This window comes from Podarcis vaucheri, assembly GCF_965113315.1.
Source record: "Podarcis vaucheri genome assembly, chromosome: 7".
Lineage (NCBI taxonomy): Eukaryota > Metazoa > Chordata > Lepidosauria > Squamata > Lacertidae > Podarcis > Podarcis vaucheri.
Genome location: NC_138765.1, coordinates 93,926,750 through 93,950,316, shown reverse-complemented (window position 1 = coordinate 93,950,316; position 23,567 = coordinate 93,926,750). Strand labels below are relative to the sequence as shown.

At 47.2% G+C, this 23,567-nt stretch overlaps 2 protein-coding genes across 2 annotated transcripts in view; both read right to left on the bottom strand.

Moving 5' to 3' along the window:
• Nucleotides 1-23,567, bottom strand: part of LOC309536182 (tigger transposable element-derived protein 1-like) — a 190,010-nt gene that overhangs the window by 103,413 nt on the left and 63,030 nt on the right. The window lies entirely within an intron of this gene.
• SFRP1 (secreted frizzled related protein 1) overlaps nt 10,822-23,567 on the bottom strand; it is a 59,555-nt gene continuing 46,809 nt past the window's right edge. Inside the window, exon 3 of the mRNA XM_082230391.1 lies at nt 10,822-14,394. Coding sequence (XP_082086517.1) covers nt 14,072-14,394 — 323 coding nt within the window. The 3' untranslated portion in view covers nt 10,822-14,071. The remainder of the gene's footprint in view (nt 14,395-23,567) is intronic.

The following is a 23,567-nucleotide window of genomic DNA, read 5'->3' as shown; positions in this document are numbered from 1 at the left end:
GCAAGATGCTTAGCCAGCCCTCAAGAGCGTAAAAGCAACATCAATCTCAGAAACAAATTTTGGTCAGAGCCTGGAGCTGAGGCACAATGAAAGCTGGTTTTGTACCTCCTGCCATAGATTTTGCAACCAGAGACATCTTAAGGCGGGTCGTGCACAGCCCCATCATGTGTAGGCAGGCTGCCATTTTACAGATAGAAACAGAGACCCTCTCGGATGGTTGCAATATTCCTGTTCTTCCTCTCTCCAAGGCTCTCTGCCCCCATTATACATTACGGAAGACCTTTTGCTTCTTGTACTCTGTACACATTTTGCCATAGCCTGTCCTGAAGTGATTTAAAAACCAAAAGTACTTTGGTTCTGGAGTAGAAGATACACCTAGAATTTTTTTATTACAGTATTATTATTATTAAATTTGTATCCCACCTTTCCTCTCCAAGAAGCGCAGGGTGCCAGATATAAAAAAATTTAAAACAGCACAATTTAAAATAAAATAAAAACATATTTAAAATATTTAAAAACAATTAAAATCATCTAAAACATTTAGAACATCTCAAAATATTTAAAAGCATTCGCATTCCCTCACAATTATTTATTTCATGGTTGTCTTGGCTGGTATCTATCAGCCATCAAACGCCTGGGCAAACAGGAATGTTTTAAAGTTTCTCCTTCTGAAAATCAATAATGAGGGAGACAGATGGACCTCAGCAGGGAGAGCATTCCACAGATGGGGTACCACCACCAAGAAGGCCTTGGCATGAGGCAACGCCAAGTGGGCGGCACCATTATTCTTTAGGAATATGCCATCAGCTGGTTAACATGAGACACAGCTGCTGCAGAGTGTGAACTGTCAGGCTGTACATTTCATAGTGTCTGACTTATAACATTTATATCCTACCTTCCCTTCCTGAAGCTCAAGGAAGGGGGGTAGAGAAATAAGTTCAGCTTCCATGTTAATGAGAACCAGCTAGTCACACTTTCTGAACCAAAGCGTGAGCTGAAACAACTATCCTTTGAAAGTAACAGTTCTTCAAATTTTACGAAATCCATATTTAAAGTGTATGTTAGGGAAATGTGTGCAAATCTGTGTGTATGAGTGAAAATAAAGTATGAAATCCACTTTTTTAGACAATATTGAGAACGCAAGTGCATGCATTAAAAGAAAGGTGCACCCAATATATGCAAATGTTTGACCATCCTAGCTCAAGGTAATGCGGCCTCTTGGGGGACCTCCATCTCCCCCCACCTGCCTGACCTGTGGCCTCTCAGAGGACTTCCAGGCCAGGACCTGCCTGCAGCTGAGCAAGTAGGAAAGGACCAGGAGCCCAGGCAGGCAGGCAGGCAGGCGGCCCTGGGAACACTGGCTGCACCAGCCCAGCAGGCCCCCGCCTGCTGTGGGGACGCCCCTCCCCCGGGGCAACACCAGAGGGGCTTTTCCCCCTGGGGTGGCACTCTAGAGGTGGAACGACGGCCTGGGCCAGCTCTCTTGTGATGAAGTTATGGTTTTAATGGAGATAGAGTTTTAACTTCGGTGGGTGTGGTTTTATTGGGAGTGGAGCTGTTTTAAATTGTTTTAAAAATGTTATATGTGGATTTGTATTTTGTATTTGAATTTGCGAGCTAGGGTATTATTTAGGGGATTATGTTGAGGAATGTATTTTTTATTAGTTTGTATACATCAGTATTGCTAACTGCTTTAATTATTGTTATTGTGCACTTTGTGCTTTTTATATTGTAACTTTAAGTTGTGAACTGCCCTAAGACCTACGGGTATAGGGCGGTCTACAAATTTAATAAAGTCCAACTACCTAGGTGGTCTCCTATCCCTTTTTTGCATCCCATGTGCAAAATGGCCACCCTAGCCCCATGTCTGTTCTAGGGCCATAGGGTCTGCCCAGAGCAGAGGCTGATTCTGTCTGCATGCAGCGACATGTCAGGACCTCTTCCAGAAAAAGAAAGAAAAAGGACAATGCATGGAAAATGTTCCTCCTACCAAAAAACAAGGCCAACTTCGAAAAGTTGAAAGCAGACCACAGTTATAGGGGCGTATCCTCTGTAATGAAAGAAAGCTTTTTTCCTGTTAATTTCCTTTCTTTCAATTTCCCATGTTACTGCTCCTGCCTAATGGAATTAATTTGTCATTGCAGCATGTTCTGGCAGTATGTTGTTAGTCTGATAGCAACTGTGACTCAAATGACCTGATTATTTTCTTGCACCATGGAGCAAGCTTTTTGGCAGAGTTCCATAAAGTGTTGTCCAGAACATACAGTATCTGGATGGCAAGACCAATAACAGTGATGTGGCCTTTTCAATGCCTTCTGAATGCCTACATTTTGTGCAGTCAGAAACTGTGTGGGCTGAAGCAGGACTTCACCCAGCATCCATGCGATTTACCTCCAAACTTTCCCTTGTTTCTTGTGCACCAAGCAAATGAACATGTGGAGGTGAAGAACGGGGCGGTGGGGGCAATACCACTCTCACCCATACACCCAGGCAATGCCTGCTCTAGGTTTCAGAGTACCTTTGGGGGAAACCTCCTCCAGGGGCCCTAGGGTTGCCACACCTTCAGTGCCAGGTAGGTGTGAGTGTTTTTTTTTTTAAAAAAAAAAGGTCCGTGCAGCTTGCAAGATTCAGGATTAGGCAAATCCATGGAGCAGGCTGCAAATTATTGTATAGACTTTTTGGCAAGCTTCCCCTTATATATTCTACCCTCTCAGACACAGGGCTGCAGTTAGAGATTAGGATCCTGGCACAGCTAGCTCTTTGCTCATCCCTTACAGAAAATGACTGTTCTCCTGCACTGTCAAACTGTTATGTATTGAAGTTCTCACCCTGGGCCAGCAGGGGGATACTGTCGTTAGTTTTCACTCAGGTCCACGTCAGTTATTTTAGGCGGGAAACCCTGGGTTGTTGTTGCTACAATGTTGACCGCCGGCTGCCTATAAAAGCAGGCCGGCTGAGCTGTTTGCTGTTCAGTTCTGTTCCAGCTTACAAAATAAAGAACTGCTTTGGAGAAATCGCTGTGTCGTCTGCCATGTCTACCCACTATTCAACACAAACCATGATTTAGCATTATGAAGATTAGTTTATCTTGGGCTCTCATGTCCCCCCCCCCACTCTAGCATGGCCACATGAAGCAAATCAGAAGCTTCCACTTACAAGCCAGCTACATAAACCACACCTTGTTTTAGTCAACCAAAGTTAAGACTAACCACAGTTCATCCAGGTTTGGATGTCACAAGATACAAGGGTGAGCCTAATATGGAAATGAAAGCTTTTGAACTGGAAGGACGGGCACACCAGCCTGAGGCTTGCCCAGACTCAGCCCCATGAAGCCCATCATGCCAAGCCATGCTTTCATAATACATGGACATGCAAGGCTCGCGGTTCAGGAGCAAAATGGCTAACCTTGCAGTAACAAGGCCTCTGCAGCAAACTCTTTGTGGCACATTCAGCTGAGATGGATGTCTGCAGCCAGCCGAGGGGTTATCTGTCCAGTCCATCTTGTTTGTGGCCCCCTCCTCTTCCCCAGAGGAGCTGTGGGGCGAATTGTCCCCATCATAAGAGAAAGCCAGATTCTTTTCAATAGTTTTTATTTCTCTCTCTCTCTCTCTCTCTCTCTCTCTCTCTCTCTCTCTCTCTGTGTGTGTGTGTGTGACTTAAGGAGTTGTGAATTGATAAAGGCTTCCTACCAGTCTATAAAATCTGCTGATACTTTAGCTTGGCCATAAACTCATAATCGCATGCAGACTATGCTGTGCCTGTAAGTGCAAGCAGATGTATCTCATTGCTGAAATGCTAAATCAAAGCACAAAGGCCCTCGCTGTTATCTCCAATCATCAATTTTCATGAAAAGCAAAGGACAGATTTTCAAATTTTATCTTTTGCAGAGCAGAACTGAGAGATTACATTCCCGAAGAAGCAGGACATTGCAAGAAAAACAAAACAGCTCAGAGAAAAATAAAGTTTTGTTACTTGGGGTTTGTTTACTTGAAGGTTTTTGTCTCTTAAAAAAAAAAAACAACCACCACCCACCCACTCTGAATCCCACACCAAAAGGAATCCCTTCCCACCAATGGCCCTATGGAAAACTCCCACTGATGCAGGGAGTGAGGATGGAGGGAAACATGCTTTGTTCAGCCTTTTTCCTTTCAGTGTCTGATAGGGAATTTCTGCAGTGGGAAATTCTGCTTTTAAAAAATGCTGCCTTCCCAGGCCTGTGGCAGGTCTTCTGGGGCTGAAGTAATGCTCAGCAAAGGTTAGGTTATCAAGCTGACATCTTTTTAGCATTAGCTTTCTTGCCCTACACAATGTCTAAGCAGTGTTGGCTTTCAGATGTCTATATTAGCATGTTCCAAGCAGAAGGCTACCTCCCAATGTGCTGCGTGTGGGAGTTGGGCAACCCCCAGCGCCAGGGAGCTAGCAGGTCTCTTGTTCTGTCTCCCCCAGGGCCCTCTTGCCTTTCAGCAAGGCTCTCAAAAGCCCCGGGCTTCCCCTGGGACAAAGGCAGCTGAAGAGCCTTCCAGCAAGCAGGAAGCAGGGAGCACTCGTGCCATTCAGGGGCAGTCACCCAGCAAAAAAGCAGGAGCAGAACCTAATCTCCTCACAGTTACCCAGGGAGATTAACCATTCTGTGCAGTTTATTGTGACAGAAATTGTCTGTGTTAGTGACAAGGCAAATTGAACCCAGAAGGCTTGGGGGCCGCCAAGGTCCAGGGCATTTTCTCCATCCGAAAGAGAGAGAGAGAGAGAGAGAGAGAGAGAGAGAGAGAAGCTGCCCCTTTTCAGCTTGCAGTCTGGCAGATTCTGGAGATGGATGCTCTTCTGCTATTCACAAATTTTAGGCATCTGGGGCTCCAGGCAAAAAGTCTGGCCCAATGGCCAGTTGCATTCTGCTCCCATGGACAGACAGGTGAGACTGCATTCTTGGTTCTTGAGGGAGGCTTCCAAAAGTGTTTTAGTTTAGAAAAAAGCAAATAAGCAAATAACACTGGAATTCATGGACATCCAATGAAGGTAAATGCTGGAAGATGGAGGACAGATAAGAGAAAGTCCTTCCTCCTCCCCCAGGAGGCAGTGATGGCCACCAACCTAGATGGCTTTCAAAGAGATTAGGACAAATTCATGGAGCCTAGGGCTATGGATGCTCACTGGCAATGAGGGCTTTCCTCTGCCTCTCTTCCTCCTTGTATGTCCCTTTGGCCCTGATCTGCTTTCTGTGGCTTCAGCCTTGGCTCTTTGGCCAAAACCCTTATCTCAGCATCTGACCACCTAGAGCAGATCCCTGCTGAGACCAGAAACAACTATACCTCTCAGATCTGATCGCTTCCACAATCAAATTCAGTTGATCCTGGCAGAGATAAGTTCCATAGGTTAACTCTGTGCAGCATGAAAAGGGACTTCTTAAAATCTCCCTTGTATCTTCCAACATTTGGCTTCATTGGATTTCTACAAGTTCTAAAGTTATGAGAGAGGGATGAAAACTTCTCTATCCACTTTCTCCAGGCCAGGCATAATTTTCCTTGCTCTTCCTTGCCTTTTCCCTCTACTAAGAAGCCCCAATGCTGCAACATTTCCTCATAGAAAAGTCACTCTGCCCCCTGGATCATTGCAGTTGCCCTTTTCTGACCCTTTTCTGACTCTACAATGTCCTTTTTGAAGTGAGGTGACCAGAACCCTTCACAGAATTCCAAGGGTGGTTGCACCATAGATTTGAATAAAGAAAGATGAGTGAGTGGAATGTCCTTTGTCAACCTTGGGCACAACAGCAAATGACCAATATCACTGCCGTCTAGAGATGGTCCTAAATTATCACCATGCCAAAGAATGGAAAGCAGTTCCATAAATGATGTTACTGGCCACCTGAATCCCTGCCGAGCCATTCACAGGATTCCAGGGGTTCTGGCCTTCGGTCAGTGTCTGTGCTCCTTTGCAGAAATGAAGACATGGCTGAGGCTGCAGTAGCTTTAAGAAATATGATGTATTAACCTATTTACTCCTACATTTAGATGGAGGGAATCTAGATCTTACAGCATGGTCATCTCAAGAGGGGCCTGTTCCCCACAGCAGTGCAGCGCTGGAGTCCAAGGCATCTCTCCTAGCCAGCCTTCAGCCAGCCTGCCCAAGATGGATCTCTGTCTTTGTTCACCCCTTTTCTTACCAGTACACCTTGCTAAAGACTCTCTTTTCCTGTCACCTCACACCCAGTTATACTGGCAACCTTCCAAATCTGCTGTCTCTGTTCATACCTCGGAGCAAGGGAGAAGGATGGTTCTCTTGCCTTGCCAATGGCCCTCAATGCTTTCTTAATGGTCCTAAACTTGGCCAGGTCATCCTGCATAGGCTAGCTCAGGAATTCCTCTGCAGCTTTTGATCCCAGATAATCAGAATCCTACCATTTATTAATTTCTAGGGTTTAGTGGTGCCCCTTCTAAGCCTATAACATCAGTCTAAGAGAATGCCTTCTCCCATGGCATTGAGGTCAGAGAAGGAGGCCTGGCTGGCAGTCATTACACAGAATGACTCATGCAGCGCCTGGTTCCATAGAAGGGCCTTTTCAGTGGTGGCTTCACATCTGTGGAGCACTCTCTCTACTTCAGGTGCATCGAGCTACACCATGGTTTTCTTTTAGGAAACTGGTGAAGGTGTCACCTTCTAGCCAGCTTTTGGGTGAGATCATCAGTGACTGAACAATTCATGAATAATTTGGCACTGCTGATTATTATGAATTGTAGTGTTTCAACTATCATCATCATTATCATTATCATCACCATCACTTCATGGGAACTGTGTTACATATCCACGCTATGTTGCTTTTTGTGTTACTCTACCCTGCACAGAGAGCCTTGCACCCTGAAAGCCAGCAGGTGACCCTTGCTGCTTGACTAGAGACAGATCTGGCCAGGCCAAATCCCTCCATTGCCCATTCATTCTATTTGAGGAGCTCACAGAGTCCCAGGCTGTGGGGCTCCTGGACCCACATTTGGGGAGGGGTGTATGTTGGGGGCAGGTCTGCCAAGGAACAAGCAGATTTCTTACCATTCCCTAAAGAACCCAAGGCTTGGACTGTCTCCCCACAGCCCGGGTCGTCTCAAGCGAAGTCGAGCTGACAGGGTGTTTAGCAAACATTTAAACCCAGGAAGCTTAATAGCTCTTTCAGGATTATTAAATAAACATTGAGAATGAGTGAGGAGGCAGGCAAAGGAAATGGTGGTGGGATTGGGGGTGGGTGAGGGCTAACATAAACTTTCCAAGGCTTGAGGCCAGGGGAGGTGGAGCAGGGCAGAATCCTGCCAAGTCACGACGCCCCTCTCATAATTTGAGAAATGCCACAAATTCGTGAAACTTTGCACTGCTGTGTCGTGTTAATTTTGGGAGGGAGAGCCATGCAAATGTTTAGTCTGGCGTTAATATTTCGTTCCAGTCAAGGCCACCTTCAGGTGGGAAGCCAAGGCATCTGTTCCTAGTCCTGTTGAGGGGGCTGCGTTAAATTCAGTGACACAGCATTTTACACACAGGTGTCACAAGATCTGTGATGGCGGATGGTGACCTGGACATATTGGGATATAATGAACCTTTCAATCAGCAGCTGGGTGGGTGTGCTAGAAGAGATTTGGGGGGCGGCACACACACACCCATGTTCAAAGGCAGCCAAGGAGGCTGAGCGCAGAGCCAAGCGCAGTGTGGCTCAGTGGCTGGCTCCTTCTGCTCTTCCTGACATGGAAGGGAAAGAGCGGGGAAGCAGTCCCCGATCAGTGGTGGCGGCAAGAGCAGCAGCAGGAGGAGCCACAGCCACTGAAATTCCATGGCCACCACATCCAGCTCCACCTACAGCTCTTTCCGCGTCGTGATATTGCACATGCAACACCCCCACAATTCTCCTTCGGAAGTTGGCGCCTCTGGACCAGAGAGAGATGGGACACTTTCCTCCAAAGGTTTTCATTCTCCTTTCCATGGTGACCCACAGAGGCATAAATAAGATAATGCAGCATTTTTAACAGTCAGAAGTATGGACACATACAATTTTTTTGTTTTGTCCTGCTGTCACTCCTGATCAAACAGGTTTTGCACCATTATCAAACCATGCAAAGAAAACCCGCACAAAAACTTTTAACCAGAGATAGAAATGTGCTAAGAGCAGTCATCCCTCTTGAAAACTGTTTTCCGATTGGGGCGGGAGGGGGAACTATTATCTGTCTCAAGCCCTAGAAAAGGCCCTTAAGTTAAAGGAAGGGCGAAAACATACATACAGATACAAAACCTAAATATGGATTTATTTACAGGTGATCACTCAGGTCGCTTGAAACACAACAAACTAGGGTTAGAAAACAACATTTCTTCATAAAAACACTCATAAAAACTTTAGTTAAATGAACGTGAATAGACACAGGGAAAGCACTTGAGAGGGAAACAGAAGAAGTATGAGCCTGCACATAGAAGTGAAGTGGTTCCATCAAACAGTGTGTCCAATTCTGGGCACCAGCTCCGGCCACTGATGTGCTGGAGTCTCTTCTTCCTTGAAAGCCAGATCCTCGGAAATTGGCCTGGGCCCTAAAGTTGCAAGCCTGTGCCTGCTTCCTTGGCAGTGAGACCCAATCAACTCTCTTCTGCGCAGGGTCAGGCTGCATGTTTTGCAAACACCCGAGGTGGCCTCATCCTCTCTCGACTCCATTGGTTCCACTGAACAGCAGACCTCCAAGGAAGCAGGCAAGGGGCATTCCCAGTCCTGCTAGATGATATCCTCTTAGCTGGAGATGCTGGGGATTAGACTTAGGACCTTCTGCCACTGACCTAGGAAAAGGGGGAGCTGCCATCTGCCTTGCCAGATCATGGGCCCATATTTCTCCATATCATCAACACTGACTGACAGTGGCAGACCAGGATTTCAGGGAGAAGTCCTTCCCTTGTGCAATGACCTGCACACAGATAATCACTGGCCCCAATGTGTTGCTGATAGTGCTGATATGGGCGGCGGGGGGGAGGCCTAGTGATGGTTCCCAAGAGAATGTGCTGGAGCTTCCAGAACATCCCTGCACATTTATTGATTACTTTGCTGATCCAATGACCTCTACTGACACTCCTTAAGAGACCCAGAGCCACTACATCGCAGGACTGAGGGAGGCAGCGTGTTAACCAAATGCAGGTTTGTTTTCCCCACTCAAACAGGCGCTTCCCTTCAGAGCCAAAGCTAGCTCATTGCCACATACATCGCTCTGCACTTCTGCCTTGGACAAGATCCATCATTCCCCTTCGCTGGGGAGGTGGGGCAGAAAATGAAACTTGCCACTTGAAAAGATAGCACAGAAAAATGTTGTGTGTGCGGAAACCAATAGGTTGCCTTCAGTATTCCGACAAACGAAGGTCACCCCAAGAACTCAGCGCAGGACAGCCTGATCCCATGCATGCTTACTCCAAAGTAAGTCCCACTGAGTTCAGCAGGGCTTACACCCAAAAGGTGTGCATAGGACTGCAGCCATTGGCAGAAAATCCAAACGTTTTATTCAACACCCTTATCAGTATTGAGCACAATCTATGTGAACAATTCTCCTGCTCAAGCCCCATTGGAAATGGGCAAGACCACAGCAAAAATAAGCATATGAGTTGGGCCCTGACTACATGGAACAAATCCGATTCTTCTGCCCAGTAGTCCCACAAAATGGAACTGGAAAAGCTTGATTCTGTGATTGGGAGGGAAATAGGAAGAGACCAGGCAAATTTGCCTCGAGCACGTCTTACCTCTCTACTCCCCGAGAGGAAATGCATTTATAGTATCCCTGCTCTTCATATTCTTGCTCTCTCCACCCCACCCCACCCCACCCCACCCCGCATTTCCCAGAATTGCCACTGGCAAAAAGCTCCCCTCATTTTTGGCTTGCCAGTTTTATGTTGGGGGGATCTTATACACAATTTCCGTTTTTCTTTATAAAGCCACAATAAAAATGCATAACTTTTAGATGTGAATCCAATATGCAAACTGGAAATATTTGCATATATTTAGCCAATTTGTAAATGTCTCATATTGCCTCATATAACAATGAAGAAGAAGAAGAGTTTGGATTTGATATCCCACTTTATCACTACCCGAAGGAGTCTCAAAGCGGCTAACAATCTCCTTTTCCCTTCCTCCCCCACAACAAACACTCTGTGAGGTGAGTGGGGCTGAGAGACTTCAGAGAAGTGTGACTAGCCCAAGGTCACCCAGCAGCTGCATGGGGAGGAGCGGAGACGCGAACCCGGTTCACCAGATTAGGAGTCCACTGCTCCTAACCACTACACCACACTGGCTCTCACAATGGATATTATGCCTGTTTCCAACCTGGTGTCCCGTCCCCCCACATGCTGTTTGACTACAACTCCTATCATCCCTGACTACTGGCTATGCTAGCTGGGGGCACCAGGTGGGGGAAGTCTGGGATATTGTGGCAGCTCTGGTTTGGGGCGGGTGGTGAGTCAAGGTACCTGGGAGCCATGGTTGGGCAGAATTTGGCTGTGCTGAGTGCAGAGGCCCCAACCAGGCCACCTGCTTTCTCAGCTTTGAACAATGGATGTGTCTTCTGTCCCTTCCCAGCATCCATGAGGAAGTGATACCTGATCCCATTTTAAATGTCTGTGTTTTGTGTCAGAGACCTTGCACAGAGAATCGTGGGGCTGCTGGGGTTGGGCAAATGTTGAGACTGCTTCTCTCCATAGAGCCTTTGCTGGAGTGGGGGACCTGCAGCTCCCCCAATGTTACTGGACTCCAACTCCCACCAGCTCCAGCCAGCCTGACAATGGCCAGGGATGCCCCACATCTCTGTTTTCCAGAGTAATACAAAGATTTACAAGTAGCCTAAAAAGATTGCCATATGGCATTGGATGTATTTTTCTGCTTCTTCGGTTCTGTTATTTTTATGAAAATCAATATTAATAGAATAATGAAGAAAAAAGCACAAACTCCATTCTTAAACCTCAACATATCTCACATTTAACAACAAAATAACTGAATTTAAGAGGGGGGGTTCAGGAAACAAGAAAATAGCATACTTTAAAACTAGAAAAAGCTACCAAAAACAAAATCCAAGGAAAGGGGTTATAAACAATCATGTAACTTGTCCTTCCTGGGAAATAAAAAGGAACCCAGCAAGGTCCAAGCACAGTTAAAATAACCTGACACATTAATTAGCAACAGTTCATTAGATTACACTTTTCAGTAAATAACTAGAACAAGGATGGGCCTCTGTCAGTCCCCAGAGCAATGTTCATCTAGCCTCTGGTGATGCTGTCAAAACTGAAGTCAGTATGCAGTAAAAAGCTTCATTCATAAGGACGATAAAAATGTTTTCAAGTTGCAATACATATTTCATACTTTAATGCTACACATCTCTTTTGCTTTCCCTAAGCAATTTGTAAATGTAAAAATTATATTGGTATGTAATATGCTGTTCCTGAGTGCACGGTGTGCTCCATAACTGTGAGGCTGTTAATGCTGGATGTCACCTGGGACAGCTCAGTGGATAGCGCCAGTGGCGGAGGAAGGGGGCAGGGGACAGTCCACACTGGGTGCCATCTCTGAGGGGGGGGGGACAAGAAGGTACCCCGCGGGGTGCTCGTCCCGCCGCTGTGAGCAGAAGATCCCACCGCCATCCGTACGGCGCTTGAGTGTATCAGTGCCGCGCATGCACTGCCGGGCGGTTTGCCCCGCCCCTCGACCCCCCACACTGGGGGCCGGAGAGCCTTCCTTCGCCCCTGGATAGAGCATGAGACTTAACCTCAGGTTTCGGGGTTCAAGCCCACATTGGGCAATGTTGGAAAAGATTCCCGCACTGGAGGGGGTTCGTCCCTTCCAACCCTACAATTCTATGAACATTCCAGAAGGATCTGTTTCTGCAGCAAAATGCACTTCTTTCTCTGAGCCCTCAGACCATTGTGTACAGCAGCCTCCCCAACCTAGGTGGCAAATCCAATGGTCAGAAATTAGGGGAGCTGTAGTGTAAAACAAATGGTTGGGGGAAGGCTGATTTAAAGAATGCCCCCCCAAAAAATATAGACACCAGTCATTTCCGAACTATGGCATTATTAAACTTACTCTACCCCCATTCTGCCAATTTAACAATTAACTCTTTATCTGCTTCATCCTGTGCCTTGGCAACAGACAGGACAAATGGAGTGGAACCCAGGGGTTGTCGAACTGTTTTGACCTTGGTTCTCCCCTCCCTTCGTCTGCCTTGAGGAGGAACCGGAACCCAAGTGCTTCCATTTATTCCACAGGAGAGTGTGAGGGTTCCACACAACCTTCTGCTGGTTCATGTGATGATATGTGGGCTGAAATACTAGCCGAGCTGTGGAAGCAGAAGAGGAGCCAGATGGGGCATTGAACTCCATCTTTCAACAACCACCTATGTGGAAATTTTGTCAGAAGAAAGAAGCTCTTCTGAGCTTCCTTCTTTCAAAACTGAATTGATGAGCCAAAGGGGAGAGATTTCTACCAATCTAATGTGAATTAATGAGGGTCCTCCGGCAGGGGACACTGAACTATGATTAGGGGAGAAATTCAATTCAGTTCCCATTTAAAGATGAATCTATCAAATCCACACTTTCCAAAACAAAACACAATCAGACCCCTCGTTAGGAAGGACTTCCTGATGTTACAAGCTGTGGAACAGACTTGGAAGGGGGTGGACACCCCTTTGTGAGGGGTTTCTTAAGCAGAGGCTGGACGGCCTTTCAGGGAGGGACTGAACCAGGTAGTCTTCTAAGTTCACTTCCAACTCTATGATCCAATGAAATGATTTAAAACACATCAAGTAAGCATGACTTATGTGGGTGGTCTTAGGGTCCTCATTACTTCCTGTTGCACCTGCAGACACTCAGACTAAAGCTGAGTTGAAATACCTCACAGTTTTTGTCGAGGTTTTTGCCTTGCCAAAAGGAAGGAAGGAAGGAAGGAAGGAAGGAAGGAAGGAAGGAAGGAAGGAAGGAAAGAAAGAAAGAAAGAAAGAAAGAAAGAAAGAAAGAAAGAGATGTATTTCTATTCAGTTATATATTCCGTTATACTGCACTCAGTTACCTACAGTGGCATCATCACACAGCAAAATCTAAGTGGCCACCTCTTGCTATGACACTATCCCATTCACCACAGGATTCCTTACTGGGTGGGATCATCCACAGGGATGGTCACTGAAGAAATAGCCAGGAGAAATGACAGGATCAGAAAAAGGAGGTTATTCAGAAATCTTACTTTTTTAGTGACATTGAAGATTTCTCCCTGAAAACTGGAGAGCAGCCAGCACAGCTCTGCTGAAAAGTGCTTCCTTTCAAAATCACCTCAGTCAGGGGCTCATAGAATCATAGAATTATATATAAAGTTGGAAGGAATCGAGAGGGTCATCAACTCCAACCCCCTGCATTGCAGAAAGCTCAACTAGATCACGCGTGACAGATGGCCATCCAACCTCTGCTTAAAAATTTCCAAAGAAGGAGAGTCCACGCAACACCAGATTTAGGGCAGTGCCCTGCACAGGGCACTGAGCTAAGGGGGCACAACATTGAGAAGATCCATCACTGAGAAGATTCATTTGGGGTGCCAAATTTTAGCCTGGCTCAAAGATTACCCAAATCTGCCCCCATCCACCACCTCTCATGGGAGTCTGTTCCCCTGTTGAACAGCTCTTACTGTCAGAAAGTTATTCCTGTTTAGTCAGAATCTCCTTTCTTGTAATTCGAATCCACTGGTTTGAGCCCTACCCTCCAGAGCTCCCTCTTCCATGTGACAGCCCTTGAGATATTTGAAGACGGCTCTCATATCCCCTCAGTCTCCTCGTTTCCAGGATGGCCTGGGCAGGGGGGCGTGGCTGAGGAGATGTGTCCCCAATGACAGGCAGAGAGGCTTGGAGGGCTGCATCTGGACCTGGGCCTGAGCTTGCCCATCCCTGCTCTAAACAGAAAGAAACGACAAGGGATCAAAGTTAAGTGTCCACCAGGGCAGAAGGAGCCAAAATGTATGAGCCACCAAGTCCAAAAGAAAGTCTGTGCAAGTTCAGGGCCAGCAACAAAACAAAGAGAAGAGAAGAAATGTTCCATTCCTGGCACCATCTGATCATTTGAAGACGGAGTGAAATGTGGGGCACTCAGGACTTTTCATTTTCTTCATGAACTTTTTGAACTCTTTGTTTTTCTTATCCCACTTGTGGATGGCCGTCAGAAGGTACTGGGTCTTCACTTTGCGCCCCATGATGAGAAACTGGTGACTGAGGTTGTCCAGTTGGTGGCAAGGACAGTCTGCCCCGTTCTTCAAATAGAGCACCAGCTTCTTGAGATCTTTCTTCTTGATGGTGCCCAATTTCAAGGGCTTCTTCTTCTTGGGGATGATCTTCTTGTCTCCATTTTCTTTTTTTACCTCTTTTATTTTCATCTTTAAAGCTGGAAGTCAAAAGAAATGGGAAAAGGAATTTTTAAAACTCTTACCCATCAGGCACATGTGATCATAGGGCAGGTGAAAGCAGGATCCCATTTCACTGCATGGAATGACTTCATTTCTTATACCACAAAATTAATAAGACATGAACACTGATGCAGCACGCATCAACTTGAAAAAAATAATCGTGGGAAAGGTCAAGAGATAAATTATTAATAGGGGTTAATAGATAGGTTGGCATTATGATTTGCAGGTCTTGGTGTCAGCAATCAGGGAGTGGAAAGGGGTCATCTGCTCTCTTCGTAACAAAAGTGGGAGGAAAGATAAAATGTTATTTTCCTGTTGCAACTTCCTGTTGCAGATAGTTTTCTATTGCAAAGCTTTATAATAAAAAGAAATAATTGAGAAATAAATGAGTGCTAGCCTCTTACAGAAAACAACAATAGCCAAGTGTCCTGTGGCCAAAGATGGAGGGATATTGCATATCCCTATATGTGTGTACATACTGTATGTGTGTACATACATTTCACCCGATGGCATCTGAATTTAGCACAAACAAGCTTGTTCAAGTCTACACTCACGGTCTCTTAGCTTGTGATCTTCTGTCAATTGCATTGAGGCAGCAATCAAAAAACCAAGGTTTACCTTGATCACCCTGACTTTTGAGCAGGCCTGCATAGGATTGCACTGTGAGCGATCCTAGATATAGGAGCTTTAGTAGCACCCAATCCTTGCAGTTTTGCTTGCAACTTGAAACAGAAGAGCAATGCCACTTCCAAAACTCTGGAACCCAAGTGAACTTTTGCAGCCAGACAGGCAGGACTGCCCCTCTCCCTAGAGCCAAGCGCTGTGTGGGTTGTTTGTGCACATTTGTGTGGTGGGGCCAAAAGGTCAAATGTTCCTCTCCATCTCACTGCAGATCTCTCATTTCCAACTGTGGCTGCAATTCAGTGGAATTTTAAAGAAACAGATAGTGGCCAACCAAATGCCTGTGGGAAACCCATGAGCAGGACATGCACACAGGATCACTCTCTCCTCTCTCCACCTGCAGCTGTCAGCAATCCAGAAGCACAAAGCAGAGCAGTTGCAGATATAGTCACCCCACTCTGGCTTTTGCAGGTCCGGAAGGTACACATAAAGTTAAGAAGAGTCACACTGCCTGCTCCACTCATTTTTGCCTCTGGCACACACACACACACCCGTGCAATGCAAGTGGTTCTTGGAAGGTTGTCATTGAGGTCATGTGGCCCTCTGGCTGATAAGCCTTGTGCCCCACTCCTGACCTACACAGGGCCACACCTCCCCCACCAACACCACCACTTTAAATACCGGTCAAAATCCACCATTTCTGTGAAGCCCTCAGATTAACTCCTTTGTCCCTCACTCCTTTCAGAAACTAAACCTAAGTATGTGGAACTGGATGTGTCTCATGTTGGAGAGATCATGAAGGATTAATCTTCATATTAACTACACATAGTAAGTTTCTGCATTAAACTTACTTCTGCATTTGTGGTCAAGCCAGCGACCAGACAGGCTGAGGTGCCATTTCCTGCCTTGCGCTTTCTGCTTCAGTAATGCAAGATAAGAATAGACACGTGCAAGGCGCTGCTTAGCTAGCAAAAAGGACACGTGTACGAAGGAGAGGGGAGGGACTGCTAAGCAAGCAGAAAAGGCACACGTACAGGGGTAAGACGAGGGACTGCTTAGCCAGCAATATAGATATGCCCTAAAAGGGAATAAGTGAAAACTTGCAAGCTGATTGGGGAAGTTTTGGGGGAGGTCTGAGAGATGGGTGAATGCTTTCAGGTATAAGAAAGTTTGCTGATGTGTATTACTTTGCAGCCAGATTTCAGAAATGATTCTGCTGGCTGTCTCTATGCACAGATAAAACCCTTTTCTCCAAAGAAGAAACTTCCCTGGTGTTATTTTACTCTTTCTTTGGTCCTGGGGACGCGGGCAAAACGATTCCCTGGCAAAATAAGGCTTTATATTTTTGGGGGCTCGCCCAGGATATTGGCCCCACCCCAGAGGACCGAGGAGAGCCAGGCTCGACCACAGGTGAACAGCTCAGATCGGCGTTCGCATTTCCGGTGCACACCCTGCCAGCTTGTAGGGGGAGATTGCCACACCGTCCTGGAGTGCAGACACCTGGTCGAGGGAGAAAAGAGGCCGAAAGAGGGAATCCGCAGCGGAGAGAAAAAGGTAAGCCCGAAGGAAAGGGCTAGGGGCCCGAGGGAAAGGGCCAGAGGCCTGATCAGCCTCACCTGGTAGTGGCAGTAGAGTGCCCGGCAGTACAGTGCCACCAGGAAAGGAACTGGCCATGCAGTAAAGTGCTGCCAGGAAAGGAATTGGTAAGGTTGGGGAAAGGGAATGGGGCAGAGGGAATTGAGTGTTTTGTTGGCATGTTGTGTGTCAGATACTCCGGTGGATGAATTGTTGAATGAGGGCCAAGGCTTAGTGTCCCCTTGGCCGAGCGATTGTAGGGTTATGCATTTTCTGACAATCTGTAGCATGTGGAGTGTGAGAGAATTTTGAAACCCGGTTAGGAGCGGAGTATCTGAAAAATAGGGTCTGGAGCAAGCCAATGTATTCCTCTGGAATGTTTTTTAAATAACTGGAAAACGGCTACGAAGAGTGATGATTCAAATTGAAAAAAACAGAGACTCAGAACTTTATGTGGGGTGGACTTGCCGACCCAGGGAACTGCGTGGCTTTGATTTGCAATTAATCAACCCCCTGTGGCAAAATATATTAAATGTCCACCCAGACCAGATCCCCTATATCTCTACATGGAAGACCAATGTAGAAAAGAATCTACCATGGCTAAAGTCTTGCCGTGACAGCAACACACAGAACAGGATTTGTACAGTGAAGCCTCTGGTGTTAGAAGACCCAGAAGATGAGGAGGGGGGAGTGATTAAACCACCACCTTACACTCCACCGACAGCCCCTCCAACAACCCCCCCCCCGGCCAAAATCAAGAAGCACAGGGAGGCGCTGGTGTAGGGGGAGGAGGACCTGTGAAGGAGGATAGTGAGACGGAAGAAGAGGAAGATGACGAAGAGTTTAGGAAGACACTAGATGATATGAATAAAGGAAAGAAAATGTGGACAGAAAAACAGAAAGAGAGACTAAAGGAGTTTGTAAAGCCATTTGAGGAAGAAGTTGGATGTGAGCCCCTTGTTAGTTGAGGCAGCAGAATGCTGCACCCCTGAAAAGAGGAAGAGATGGCAACGTAAGTGGGGACAGGCGGCGAAGAGAGTTATGTCTCACAGACAGTATGAGAAAACCAGGAAGGATCAGGCATCCGGAGTAATGCCCCTTCGGAGGGTTTATGATCCACCAGCCCCTGTCCCAGCTGGACAAGCGGACCTACATAGTCCAGCATATACCCTTTTCAAGTGCAGATGTTTGTAATTGGAGAAATCAAAATCCCTCTTTTGAGGAGAATCCAGCAAAGATCATAAAATTGTTTGAAGGGATTTTTAAAACCTATAATCCCACTTATGATGATGTACAATATCTCCTGGACTCACTACTAACTACAGAAGCATTGCTTGGCCCCTGCATGAGTCAACTAGGGGAATAGAGAAGGATCCTTTTATATGGGGCAGGGAACAGCAGCAGGCTTTTCAGGATCTCAAAGTGGCATTACAACAAGCCCCAGCGCTTGGCATCCAAACCCCGAGAAGCCTTTTACGCTGTTCATAGATGAAGACCAGGGGGTAGCCAAGGGAGTCTTATGCCAGAAACTGGAAAATTGGCAGCAACCCGTCGCATACTTGTCAGAGAAGCTAACCCCAACAGAACAGAGGTTGCCCCCCCCTGTATGAGAGCGATTGTGGCAGTGGCCACCCTACTCACAAAGGCAGATAAATTCACGTTTGGACAGGACACCACCTGTGTGACTCCACACGCAGTCCCAGCCTTACTTGGCACGAAAGGCACCTATTTCCTATCACAAGCGAAAATGAGGAAGTGCCAGATGCTGTTATTACATTCACACCTGAAGTTTCAGGTTACCACAGCCCTTAACCCAGCTACCTTATTACCAGTAGAAGAAGGTGGACACGTGAGCCGCCCACTCAGTCTTACCTGTGCCTGTAACAAAACCCACAAACCAAGTGGTTAATATAATTGGTAAAGGTAAAGGTACCCCTGCCCGAGCGGGCCAGTCTTGACAGACTCTGGGGTTTGTGTGCCCATCTCACATCTATAGGCCGGGGGCCAGCGCTGTCCGGAGACACTTCCGGGTCACGTGGCCAGCGTGACAAAGCTGCATCTGGCGAGCCAGCGCAGCACACAGAACGCCGTTTACCTTCCCGCTGGTAAGCGGTACCTATTTATCTACTTGCACCCGGGGGTGCTTTCGAACTGCTAGGTTGGCAGGCGCTGGGACCGAGCAGCGGGAGCGCACCCCGCCGCGGGGATTCGAACTGCCGACCTTTCGATCGGCAAGCCCTAGGCGCTGAGGCTTTTACCCACAGCGCCACCCGCGTCCCATAATATAATTGGTAAAGGTAAAGGTAAAGGTACCCCTGCCCGAACGGGCCAGTCTTGACAGACTCTGGGGTTTGTGCGCCCATCTCACTCAAGAGGCCGGGGGCCAGCGCTGTCCGGAGACACTTCCGGGTCACGTGGCCAGCGTGACAAAGCTGCATCTGGCGAGCCAGCGCAGCACACGGAACGCCGTTTACCTTCCCGCTGGTAAGCGGTACCTATTTATCTACTTGCACCCGGGGGTGCTTTCATAGAATCATAGAATCATAGAATCATAGAGTTGGAAGAGACCACAAGGGCCATCGAGTCCAACCCCCTGCCAAGCAGGAAACACCATCAGAGCACTCCTGACATATGGTTGTCAAGCCTCTGCTTAAAGACCTCCAAAGTAGGAGACTCCACCACACTCCTTGGCAGCAAATTCCACTGTCGAACAGCTCTTACTGTCAGGAAGTTCTTCCTAATGTTTAGGTGAAATCTTCTTTCTTGTAGTTTGGATCCATTGCTCCGTGTCCGCTTCTCTGGAGCAGCAGAAAACAACCTTTCTCCCTCCTCTATGTGACATCCTTTTATATATTTGAACATGGCTATCATATCACCCCTTAACCTCCTCTTCTCCAGGCTAAACATGCCTAGCTCCCTTAGCCGTTCCTCATAAGGCATCGTTTCCAGGCCTTTGACCATTTTGGTTGCCCTCCTCTGGACACGTTCCAGTTTGTCAGTGTCCTTCTTGAACTGTGGTGCCCAGAACTGGACACAGTACTCCAGGTGTGGTCTGACCAGAGCAGAATACAGTGGCACTATTACTTCCCTTGATCTAGATGCTATACTCCTATTGATGCAGCCCAGAATTGCATTGGCTTTTTTAGCTGCCGCGTCACACTGTTGGCTCATGTCAAGTTTGTGGTCAACCAAGACTCCTAGATCCTTTTCACATGTACTGCTCTCAAGCCAGGTGTCACCCATCTTGTATTTGTGCCTCTCATTTTTTTTGCCCAAGTGCAATACTTTACATTTCTCCCTGTTAAAATTCATCTTGTTTGTTTTTGCCCAGTTCTCTAATCTGTCAAGGTCGTTTTGAAGTGTGATCCTGTCCTCTGCTAGGTTGGCAGGCGCTGGGACCGAGCAGCGGGAGCGCACCCCGCCGCGGGGATTCGAACCGCCGACCTTTTGATCGGCAAGCCCTAGGCGCTGAGGCTTTAACCCACAGCGCCACCCGCGTCCCCTAATATAATTGGAGCCACAGGTAAATCACAAAAGGCCCCGTTTTTGCAGTCTGTCACCTGCTGCCTAGGTGGCCAAGTAGTCCAGCACAAATTTTTGTATATACCAGAGTGTCCCATTCCTTTATTGGGCCGAGACTTGTTAACAAAATTACAAGCCCAGATTTCCTTCCAACCAATGGGGGAAGTAATGATGACCACTGGACCAGCAGGAGAGTTTTCTTTAGAAATGCCCCTGAGAGACCATTGGTGCTTGATGATGGCAAAAGAAGAGGAGGGAATCCTCCCTGTTAGCCTGCTTCATGATGTTGACCCTGGACTATGGGCGGAGGATAAAAAACCAATACCCCATCCCACGACAGGCAGCTGAAGGAGTGTGGGTGCATTTGAAGCGATTGCTTCAACATGGAATCTTGAAACAATGCCAATCACAGTGAAACACCCCACTGTTGCCAGTGAAGAAGGAAGATGGTGGGTACCGCATATAGGCCCCAAAGTTCTGGAAAAGTGGAAAGGATGGACAGGATTTTGAAAAACCAGTGGTCCAAATTGACCCAAGAAACAGGGTCTAATTGGGTGTCCATGTTGCCCTTGGCTTTGCTTAGAGTCTGCAGCCTCCCATTGAAACGTATTCACTTGTCACCCTTTTGAAGTGATGTTTGGGAGACCGGTTCCTTATGTGCGCATGCTTTCACCTATCCCTGTTCAAGATGTGGAATTGAACAATTATGTACAGTATCTCTCTCGAGATTTTCTCTCTCAACAGGTGGACCCAGGCCCGAACTCCTTGCGTGACCAGTTTGAGCCAGGTGACGAGGTGTGGATAAGACTGGTCCCAGGCACCACTGCAACCGTGCTGGAAGGGCCCATCTGCTCTCCACACCCACAGCTGTGAAGATCGCTAGCATCACCCCTTGGGTCCACCACATTCAAGTGAAGAGAGCTGCTTCAGATTGGACTGTGTCTCAGCATCCTGAAGATCCCCTCCAGTAACGACCGCCTTGCTGATATCACTCCGGAGGCTGATATCTCTACGCACGGTGAAGAATTGGATGGGAGGGGTGCCCGCGGGCAGCGCCCCCAACGTAGACACTTGCTCTCCAGCCAATTTAGAGGCACCACCAGGACTTTTGATATTGGGACCAGAGCCCCTTGATATAGTCACCCCGTGTGTCAGGCTGCTCCACGTGGTAGGAGCTTCTGAAGTAAGGTGGAGAGGCACCCCTGAGGCCCGGCAAATAATTGAATACGAATATCAGCGGGCCCCTCAGCAGTAAAGGAATATCAGAAATGACCCCTGAATATTGGTGGGAGGAGCCCTGGCATTCTTGGGGTTGGTGGGTGGGAGTTATCTCAACCGCCCTTGTCATATGGATGTGCATTTTCTTTTGCTGGCATGAGCGTAGCCCATTCTGTCAATAAGTCTAAATGTCTAGTATGCACCCTGGCCCCAACAGATGCCTCGAGTGGACTGCCGCTCCTCCCACTGCCACTTAACCGTTCCACCATCCACAATCTTTCCACCCTCCCAGATTCTCACCTCTGGCCTCAGTGGATCCATCCATCACCCCTCCGTATCCATAGGGTGAATGGGTGGGTCTGTGTGACGCAGGAAAAGAAACCTATTAGTAAAAGAGCAATTGGTGTCTCCCACTGCCAGGCCCAATAATGCTTCTATTGCTTTTCTGCTTCTGTATCCCCTGCTTGGTGCAGTGCATGCAAAGCATGTTACAGAGAATGATGTCTAGGATGATGGGACCCCGCGTGATTGCTTTAATGAGAGATTATAGACCCACCCCAGAATGAACCTAAGTATTAGGTTGTTCATAAGAAGAGTAGGGAGTGAAGGGTTAATCTTCATATTAAGTACACATAGTAAGTTTCTGCATTAAACTTACTTCTGCATTTGTGGTCAAGCCAGCGACCAGACAGGCTGAGGTGCCATTTCCTGCCTTGCGCTTTCTGCTTCAGTAATGCAAGATAAGAATAGACACGTACAAGGGGCTGCTTAGCTAGCAAAAAGGACACGTGTACGAAGGAGAGGGGAGGGACTGCTAAGCAAGCAGAAAAGGCACACGTACAGGGGTAAGACGAGGGACTGCTTAGCCAGCAATATAGATATGCCCTAAAAGGGAATAAGTGAAAACTTGCAAGCTGATTGGGGAAGTTTTGGGGGAGGTCTGAGAGATGGGTGAATGCTTTCAGGTATAAGAAAGTTTGCTGATGTGTATTACTTTGCAGCCAGATTTCAGAAATGATTCTGCTGGCTGTCTCTATGCACAGATAAAACCCTTTTCTCCAAAGAAGAAACTTTCCTGGTGTTATTTTACTCTTTCTTTGGTCCTGGGGACGCGGGCAAAACGATTCCCTGGCGAAATAAGGCTTTAATCATTCAGTGTATAACTCAGGGGTTAATTCTGTTGGTGTTAAAGTCGACTAGCTAAGAAGGGGAATGATGGAGATGTTGCTTAGTAACCAGGCAGATTGGCTTAATCTTTGCTGAAGTGCTGATTGTACAGTTCTGCAAAAGCTTTTCTTCTGTATGTCTGGTTATATGTCTGCCTGCTATAAACAAGGTCTGCTCCTTTCTTCTCAAATTATACACTGTTTTTGCTCAGTTTGCTCAGTAAAGTGTTTATCGGGGCTTTTCTCTCTGGACTCTGCCTGTATTATTTAAGTGACTTTGCTAAACTCCAACCCAGTTGCCTGTTACTCCTACCTCTGTCTCTTCCCACCCATCTCTGGTGTTCCTTTCTTCTGTCATCTTCCTTGCTTTGAAATTTACACTGTGAACTCTTCTCAAAGCAGCATGTACAACCAAGAAGGTAGCACAATAAGAAGAGGGCGCAGGGATGATGCACCATGTTTCAAGCGTGGTGCAATCTGCAGACTGACTAGTCCTGCTGAAGGGCCATATGTGCTTGAGCAACAAACAGAGCCAGGCGGGAGAGAGAAAGGGCATGTTTAATGCACAACACATTGACGTCCTGTTTGCCCTATTAAACTGAATTCCATCACACCGTCACCCGCAAAGGAACATTCACTGTGGGCTGAAGCTGCAATCAATAACTCAGAGAAAGCTCTGTGCCCAGCTGAGAATATTTTCCATTTAAGTCACAGCAAATTAGCTTCTCTTCCTCCCCCCCCCCCCTCAACACGCACAAGTCTGGGGCTGTGCCTGCAGTGGCAAGCTGTCACGAGCACCTTCACTCTTGAGGTACAGAGCGGGAAGGTGGAAACTGCATCTTCCCAAGAGAGCAGCACCACGGCATGCCTGGCTGTCATCCACACAGCTTTGCTGCTGACTTGCCAACAAAGCCCAGGCAAAACGGGACCCAAGAGTTGCAGCAGCTTAAGCACAAACAACATTTATGGTTGCATAAGCTTTTATGGGCCAAAGGCCCTTCCATCATATGCCTGGAGAACATCAGCCACAGATAGGATCCTCCAGGGCC